The sequence below is a fragment of the Mustelus asterias genome, chromosome 11 (assembly GCF_964213995.1).
Source record: "Mustelus asterias chromosome 11, sMusAst1.hap1.1, whole genome shotgun sequence".
Classification (NCBI taxonomy): Eukaryota; Metazoa; Chordata; class Chondrichthyes; order Carcharhiniformes; family Triakidae; genus Mustelus; species Mustelus asterias.
The window spans coordinates 24458109-24467684 of NC_135811.1; the positions used below are offsets into that span (position 1 = coordinate 24458109).

The 9576-nt window shown below is 43.7% G+C and overlaps 1 protein-coding gene across 1 annotated transcript in view; it reads right to left on the minus strand.

Moving 5' to 3' along the window:
• Positions 1–8242, minus strand: part of vwa2 (von Willebrand factor A domain containing 2) — a 51286-nt gene extending 43044 nt beyond the window's left edge. The window contains exons 1-3 of the mRNA XM_078224331.1: positions 8188–8242; positions 5263–5337; positions 1922–2055 (exon numbers count right to left, since the gene is read on the minus strand). Coding sequence (XP_078080457.1) covers positions 1922–2055; positions 5263–5337; positions 8188–8242 — 264 coding nt within the window. The remainder of the gene's footprint in view (positions 1–1921; positions 2056–5262; positions 5338–8187) is intronic.
• Between the last annotated feature and the right edge of the window lie 1334 nt (positions 8243–9576).

A 9576-nucleotide genomic window follows, 5' to 3' on the forward strand; every position in this document is an offset into this window, starting at 1 on the left:
ATATTCCTGTTGCTGGAAATCAGAAACAGAAAAGGCTGGAAATACTCATTGGAAGTTCCGGTGAAAGGTCAACATGAAAAGGTCGTTGTCTTTCTTCATTGCTGCCAGACCAGCTAAGCGTTTCCTGTTGTTATTTCAAATTTCCAGCACCCACAGTATCTTCCCTCTTTACTGGACTTTCAATCCTATGGACCTGAAGTGTTTTAATTCCCCAGATAATTTATTATTTAGCATCTCGGAAAAATAACTTAGTATTTTATAGGTTAGGTGGTTCTCGCGTGTCGGCGCATAGTCGATGGGCTGAAGGGCCTCTTCTGCACTGTATGATTCTGTGATATTAACCGCTCATCCAGGTGGTCCCCCCCCCGCCATCAATGAGAACAGAGAATTTGGTGCTCAGCCTAAACTCCATTCACTGCAGTGGGACTGGAGAATCCCAGACACAGGCGAGGTTGGAGAATTCTGGCCTAAATACAGAGGGCAGGATTTTCCAGCTCCCCAGTGGCATGTTCTTCAGCAATGGAGGTAGCCGGAAGATCCCACCAATGTCTACAGTGTTTTGCGTGGCTTGCCAGGGATCCCACTGCAGGGGTGCCACATTTGGTGGGACCAGAAAATCCCACTGGCCGGAAAATCCCATTCCAATATTATTTTTAGGTTCTCTCTGTGAAAAATTATTAAAGCATTCCGAAATGTGATAATCTCTGTATCATGCTTTACCATTTATTATTTCATAGAGCAAGGGTGCACATATACCAACAAAGAATATAAAGCACACTACACGCATATTTATGCCTATAGCATCAATACTCTGTAAAACTGCTCGAAGAGAAAGGTTTCTCAAAGGATCAAAACATTCATCTAATCTCAGAAAATGATTACAAAAACATGACGATACAGGGTTTTTTGCCAACTGAAATAGTCATAGATTCCGCCTCAGATGTGAAACTTTTACTGTTTTACTGAGCCTGAGCTTGGCACAGTTGCTAACATGGTGGCCTTGGAGTCACAAGACTTGACACTAAACATCACTTCAGGAACAAAGAGTGAAAAATCCCAAAATGTGCCTCAGTCGCTATGACAGCTATCAGGAAAGACTGGATAGATTGGGGTTTCTTTCTAAGAAAAGAGAGACTGAGATGTGGCCTGATAGAAGTCTGTTAATTAAGAAGTGGTACAATAGAGTTGATGTAGAGAAGATGTTTCCACTCCAAAACTGGGGACCATAAATCAAATATAGTCACTCATAAATCCATTGAAGAATGGAGGAGAAATGTCTTCACTCAGAGACTGCAGTGTGTGAGAAATTTTGTTACGATGTGGGTTCATAGAATCATAAAATCCCTATAGTGCAGAAGGAGGCCATTCCGCCCATCGAATCTGCACTGACTACAATCCCACTCAGGCCCTATTGAGGTGGCTGAGATTGAGGTGAATAGTATTGATGGATTTAAGAGAGAGCTAAGTCAGCACATGAACGATAGAGGAATAGAAGGACATGCTGATTGGATGAGATAGAGTAACGAGAGAGGAAGTTCATGTGGAGCTCACGCACCAACAGGGATCTGATGGGCTGAATAGCCTGATTCTGGGTTGTTAAATTTGGCACAGCTATATTCAATCACGGTTTTGTTTTAATCTGAGCATTAGGTTACTTTAATAATTCTAGTTCTATTCCAGCAGAATTTCAGCGCCTATGTTTCAGACCGCTTTCAGAAATGGCGATTGGTCATTTGAATGCTCTAATTTGGCTTTACAACCTGCAATTAAAAATAGACCAAGTGATCATAGATGGGTCAAGTTACCATTTATTCAGAAGTCCAATCCTAGATTACTGACAGACTATTCCATTCATACATGTTTGATCTATGCAGCTTGTAGGAATCTGTCGGTGTATTAATGAGAAAGCTTTTGAACTTACCCTGTCAGGATTTATATCAAGAGCATCACAAAGTTTGAATGCGACATGTTTGGATCTTTCGAAGCTTCCTTTGCCAATGCTGTATGATCCATCCAGCATGAACAGCAAATCAATGGCTGCAGAACACTGCATCACTACAAAAAAAAACCCAGATGATTCAAAATTGACATTACTTTGGTAGAACCTGAAACTACTGAAGTTATACACCGCCCAGTAATCTGCAGTGATTTTTAAAAAACTCATTTTTTTACAGGATGTGGGTGTTGCTGGCTGACCCCACCCCCAACTGCCCTCCATTTCAGAGAGCATTTGAGTCAACCATGTTGCTGTCTTCACTTTGGAGCCACATGTTGGCCAAACCAGGTAAGGATGACAGATTTCCTTCCCTAAAGGACATTAGTGAATCAGATGTTTTTTCTGACAATCGACAATGGTTTCATGGCCATCATTTGACTTCTAATTCCAGAATTTTTATTGAAATCAAATGTCACCATCTGCCATGGTGGGATTTGAACCTGGGTCCCCAGAGCATTACCCTGGGCTCTGGATCGCTAGTCCAGTAACAATACCACTGTGCCACTGCTTCTTACCTATTTCCAGCTAGATGGCTCACACATAGATTGCCCATATGGGTGGCACGCTGGCACAGTGGTTAGCACTGATGCCTCACAGTGCCAGGAACCCGGGTTCAATTCCTGGCTTGGGGTCATTGTCTGTGTGGAGTTTGCATGTTCTCCCCGTGTCTGCGTGGGTTTCCTCCGGGTGCTCCGGTTTCCTCCCACAGTCCAAAGGTGTGAAGGTTAGGTTGATTGGCCGTGCTAAATTAGCCCTTGGTGTCAGGAGGATTAGCAGGGTAAATGCATGGGGTTTGGGGATAGGGCCTGGGTGGAATTGTGGTCGGTGCAGACTCGATGGGCCAAATGGCCTCCTTCTGCACTGTAGGGATTCAATGATTTGTATTCCACTGCATAGTATGATACACTAGCAGGAGACAGTCTAAAAATCTCTGATTCCACCGCCCATGGTTTTGATATTTTAACCGTGCTACCAATGGGAGGCATTTTCGCCTGGGGTAACAAAAAAATAAATCAAAAGGCAAGTTAAAGTTATCGAACGATGTTGTTCTGCTGCACCAGAAACTGTCTGGGAGCAGGGCACAGCCTGCTTACCTCCTAGTCTGAGGGACAGTACATGGGATGTCTGAGACATGGGAGATTTAAAGGGTGATGACTGTAAATTTAAAGTGCATCAACTTTTCCCACAACAAAGACAAGCGCAAACTTTCAACTGTTTGTCTCCTTTGATCCTACCATCCTTTGTGTTGATATTTGTAACTGTTTGACTGTTAAGCCCCGCCCACAGGCTTGTGCAGCACGATTCAGAATTGCTGATATTTTTTCAGGCAGTGTGCGTGTGAGGGCGCCGGAGAACGGGTCTTAAAGTCGGATCTGAAACACTCCCAGTTTCGAGTCCGCGCAGCACTTAGACTCAAAACGGTAAAATAGGGCCCTATGCCTCACCCTTTATCTCAAAATTGCTCTGTACTGCAAGTCGCTGGAAACACGAGCTGGCAGTGACAAGCTGAGGGCAACAAGACATTTGGGACCTTGATGAACTATAGGGCCAACAGTCCATGTCCTCAACCCAATAAGATTGAAGGCTGGAGAAAGACACAGAAAATATGATAAACCAGACTCCCATTGAGTACAGGAAGAGAGGGAAATAACAGTTGAATTGAGATTGAAAAGAACCAGAAAGGAAAAGAAAGAAACATTTTATATTTTAAAAACCTCTAACAATAATTTGCTACCTGCAAGAATGAGACTTTGTGGATGTGATTGTTTCCTGAGCGAGAGAATTTGAGTGGCATTGCAGAAACATAAATCCTGTCATTAAAAATGTAGTTAAGTACCGACACTTATTTTCAGTAGCATCCTAAAGTGGCACTTAACTCACAAATGCAGCAATTTCTTAAAAATCACGGGAAGGTTGAGAGTGAGCTGGCGTTTTCACAAGTCCAATGGTAGAGTGGTGAAAATCATCTTGATTTTCACAGTAACTTAATTGCAGTGTTAATGTAAGACTACCCCTGACTAATAAATAAACTTTAAACTTGTGGCAAGTCTCAATTTACTAGGTAGTTCTTCTTCTCCACAAGTTGTTGAATGATTTACATGTGAATAATGGTGTGCACATTGAACTCACTGTTACACTGACAGCACACTCTGGCCCAATGTATTTCCTTTCTACACCTTCCCAGTGAGATTTTCAAAATTTATTATTCAAAAATAATATATTCCAGAAGCAATATTGAATTAAGCCAAATATTTCAACAAAGAACAAAGAAAATTACAGCAAAGGAGCAGGCCCTTCGGCCCTCCAAGCTTGCACTGACCATGCTGCCCAACTGAACTGAAACCCCCTACCCTTCTGGGGACCGTACCCCTCTATTCCCATCCTATTCATGTATTTGTCCAGATGCCCCTTAACGATCGTATCTACTTCCATCCCAGGTTTGATTTCAGAAAAGAAAAGGACATCAAAGAATTTAATCTCTTTGCACATTGAACAGTGGATCAGCCTATGAATAACGTTACATGTTTCCTGTACAACCGTGCATCACAATTGCTCCTATCGTATTCCATCTACAATTCCATTCCCTTCTCTATTCTTTCAGTTTATTTGGACACATTTGAATGATATAATCAGGAATTGGCTTGGTATCATTAACAAACATACCGTACTTAAAATATCCTCCTTTATTCAGTTTATGAATACAAATAAATGATGTACCCAAGACGGTGCAAGTGTTTGCTAGCCCAGTATCAATTTGCATACCAGTCATTTTCATTTCAAAGTGTCTCCATCTCCCAGCTGACAGAAGCAATATTGCAGTAACAACTAGAAGATTGAACTTACAAAAGTAAAATATAGTGGGAAATATAATATTAAATGAAAGGAAAAGCAACATAATCCTTGAAGTTTTCTTAAGTAAATCTGTTATGAAATGAAAAGTATGCACCAGCTTCCCAGACTTAACTCAAATTATACCTGCGAAAATGCTGCAAGTTATTATCACTTAGACACATACTTATGCCCAATAGTAGAATTAGGATCTGTTTTGGCATGTCAAGTGAAGAATTAAGATTCACGACTATGATACGAGTCAGCCCAATGTTTAACTTGAAGGAAGCTTGTCTTTAGACAGTCTCCAGAAAGCCTAAGAATGTAGCGCACCATTTCTACCTGCTCTTTGTAATTGAATGTGGAATTCTGCTTGCTACTTTGCTAAGTGCCAATTGCTTGAAATGTTATTTATATCCAGAAAGAAAGTCACCTACATTGTCCAGCACTGGAAATCCTCACAACGGTTTCATGATCAGCGTCAAGTTTTTGCAAACAGGAGGATGACAATACTGAAATAGAAAAAAAAACCAAGGTTTAAAACTCTGAGGAATACCAACCTTTTCATTCACCGTAATGCAAAACATTATTTAAATAATATGCATTGTAAAAGGATACAATTATCTACACAACTTCGAGATTCTTTTCTAATCTAGGTGAGGCAGTCAAAACAGTACCATTTCTTTTAATGTATTACTTTGTGCAAGACAATAGGGGATTTGATCAGGTTTGGACACCCTGGCTAACTGCAGTTTTATAGGACAGTTTTTCCACAATCTGTTCTTAGCAAGCTGCCAATAACAAGCCAATTATCATTGTCCCTTGACAGTAAGTGACTACACTTCAAAAGTACTTCATTGGCTGAAAAGTATTACAAGACATCATGAATTCAGGAAGAGTGCTATATACGCACACAACCCTTTATTCCTCTCTCCTTTATCTTGCTTCAAGTTACTTTTGTTCAACTGTGTCCACCAGAATTACACGCTATCGGGCACATGAGTGTAAGCCGTTTTCAGCAGATGCCTGCTAATGCTGAAGCTCGCCCACAAGGAAATGTGACAGCAGCTTGGTATTTCCTGGCATAGAGCCATGATTAGGGACTCAGCAGTGGGGGAGATGGCTGGTATGAATCCACGCCCTGTCATAACAAGTTGTCGATGCAACATGCTGCACCTCCTCAGCTGTTAAGATTCAATATGGTATGTCTTTTTCACACCAACCAAATAAACGAACTCAAATTAACTTAGGGACAAATTAAAAGGGGCAGCTCCCCAAAAGGAAGGGGGAACAGCCCGAACCAAAAACAAAGTCGAAAGGAAACTTAAAACATCAAACCAAAAGGTGATTATCAGGGTCGATAATACACCCCAGCCCCTGCGGTCACGGAAGGCGTCAACTGCGCCCGTGGACACCGCATGCTCCCTCTCCAGGGACACCTGGCCACGAATGTAGCCACGGTAGAGGGGCAGACAGTCAGGATGGACGGCCCCGTCGATCCCCGCTGCCTGGACCTATTGATGGCGCATCTCGCCAGGCCCAGGAGCAGGTTCACGAGGAGGTCGGCATCCCGACCCGCCCCTCTCCGCACCAGGTGTCATGGGTACTTCAAATTCCTCAGAATGTTTACTCCTTCCAATTACTTGGTTAACAGTCTTAAGAACCTCACACAGCCACATAACCAGCGCACACCGACACAAAAGGTGGAAAACACTTCAATGAGACTTTAATTCATCTGCAGCAGAGTCTTGTATTCAAGTATGCATTTATAATGTATGCGTCAGCCTGCTTGAAGGCACTATGATCATTCTTCTTTTCTGCCGTACAATGTTGATAAATGTGAATTTGCCATTTTACATGGCTTTCCAATGTGTTCTGGCACTCACAATTAGAATTCCAGAGCATTAATGAGATCAAATGGCCTTGAAAAACACAGCAAGAATATTGAGACTATTTCTCCCCATGATGAAATATGGCGGTATATAGAATGTGCTAGAAAAATCTAAAGAGCTATCCTTATTGGTACCAGTGCTCAATGGAGGACAGCACAGTCAACACTTTCCAGAAAAGTTAAAACCCATGGAATAAAAATGGCGGTGACTTTTTTGTCTATTCATTTGTCGGACATGGGCATCGCTGCCTGGCCAGCATTTATTGTCCATCCCTAGTTGCCCAAGGGCAGATGAGAGTCAGACATATTGCTGTGAATCTGGAGCCACATGTAGACCAGACCAGGTAAGGACGGCAGATTTCCTTCCCTAATGGACATTAGTGAACCGACAATGGTTTCATGGTCATCAGTAGATTCTTAATTCCAGCTTTTTTTTTATTGAATTCAAATTCCACCATCTGCCGTGGTGGGATTTGAACCTGTGTCACCAGAACATTAGGTGGTTGCAGTGATAATACCACTAGACCATCACCGCCACCCCTGGATGGATGTGAAACTGGCTGACAGGAAATAAAGTGCAGTTGTGAGGTTGATTGATATTCAGGTTGGTGGAAAGTACACATGATTTCCTGGGGATTGGTACTAGGGACACAGCTTTTCTTGATGTATATTAATAACTTAAATTTGTGGTTGCACAATTCAAAATTTGCAGATGACACACATCCTGAAAGTATTGCGAACTAGTGGAGAGGATAGTGATAGACTTCAAGAGGGCATAAGACAGGCTACTGGAATAGGTGGACATGTGGCCATTAACATTTAATGCGGAGAAGTGTTAGATAATTCATTTTAGCAGGAAGAATGAGGGGAGGAAAACAGCTGATGATATAATTAAATAGGAGGTGCAAGGACAGAGAGAACTGGTGTTATATATGCACAAATCATTGAGATTGGCAAAACAGGTTGCAAAAGAGGTTTAAAAGGCATATAAGATCCTGTGCTTTATACATAGGGGCATTGAGTACTATCCTCAAGGAGTCAAGCCACTATGCTGAGGTACCAGTTGCTCACTTTGAGCCTTCCCCCTGAGTTTGTCACAGGTTACAGAAGAAACTCATCAAGCTCTTCGAGGGAGGTTGGATTGTGTTTCAGTCAATGCTGAGCCTCCCCACTTAGGGAGGGTGGACAGGCACTCGTAGTGATTTTCCACCGTTGGACTGTGCAAAAATACCTATACATCCAGCCTCATCCCAGATGGTATGTGCTGGTGACAGATTGCTTCCACCAGCTGTACAGCCTCAATTAGAACATGCAGCTCCTGTTTATAAGTCCGAGATACTCTTGCAGGAGTTGCCCATCTTTTACCAGGGACTGTAGGAATGGCGGCTATCATCCGAGAGCTGCGACTCAGGAATCCGCATCTCCACAGGATGGGTTTATGTAACTGGTGGAGGAAAGGGTGTGGGCTGACCACAGTTGTGAACATACTGGATAATGGAGCAGCACATAGTTGGAGGATCTGGCATTACCCGTCGCCCTGTGTAGCATCCAGCTCACAGTCAAAACTATCAAAAGCCTTAAGGATGTGGTGCTCAGCCCCAACTGCACTCAAGCTATCAAGGAGGCTCAGGCATGTGGAGATCCCAGTCAGAACTGACCCCCACACAGATGGAATTTCTCATTGACACCATGTCTGAAAACCTCTCTCGGTAGCTTTGGCCCCATGACCCAAGCTATCACTCAAAATCCCCTCCTTGTCACTTCACTCTGCATGAAGGTATTTTCTCTATGGATGGCCCTCGTCGACGTTCCACTTCCTTGCCCTCACCAGCTGTCAGGCCACTCTGTCTGGAAGAGGCACATGGTGAAGGGCTGTGTGAGTGGGAGTCCTCCCCTCATCCATAGGGCTTTGGCACAGAGGGTGCAACATACGGCAGTCTTGTGCAATTGATGGTTAATTGGATTTACAGGTTCCCAGGTCACCTGTAATTCCTGCAGCTTGGAGGAGTCTATGTTTCATACAGTATTTATACAGATCCTGAGCCCGTGTACACTGTCCACGAGGCTGCCAGCAGGGGGGGGCAGCCTCAGTTGGTCAGCACCTCTCCGATTTCAAATTTGGCCGCCCCTCTGTGATAATACACGAGGTGGGGGCAGGGCAGCCTTGATCAGCTGAGAGTGGGACATCCAGCCCTTCAGATCTGTGGGCTGCTCTGACTGGCTGGAAGCACTGTCGTCCCAGCAGCACCAGAAGCAAGCAGTGGCAACAGCTGGGAATACAGACAATTCCCAGGAAAGACGACCACAGATACCAGAAGGTCGGTCTGGGCAGTTTGGGCAGGCAGGGGTTGGAGACTCCAGCAAGGGGTGGGAGGTTGCGTTTTAATGGGTGGGGAAATGCACAATGATTGGGTGGGGGTAGATTATTTTAGGAGGATGCTCCATTGAGCCCAGGCGAACCCCCTAAAGAGGACACCCTACCCTCCTTATTTCCTATTACTAGCCTGAGTACATTTTAGCAAAGGAAGCTCCAACCCAAACCTCTTAAAGTAAAATCTATTGCTTTGCAATTCCAGCATTAGTTTCAGACTTCAAGTTGAAATTGGATCTCGAGTCAGTTGGAAAGCTTACACTCACCAACTGTCACTTCTGTACAGCTGCTTCAAGTCGCCACAGTCACCATCTATAGCATCCAAAATATCGCCTTGTCTAAAGACATTAACAGGAGGCATGCTCATGATTCTGTGGATCAGCCCCCATTCCTGGTTTTGGGCTGTCCTGGGTCAAGGAGGATCCTACTCCGGCTTCCCCCCAGATCATTTCAAGGTCCTGGGCCGGAGTTGCTGTGGCCAATCCGAGC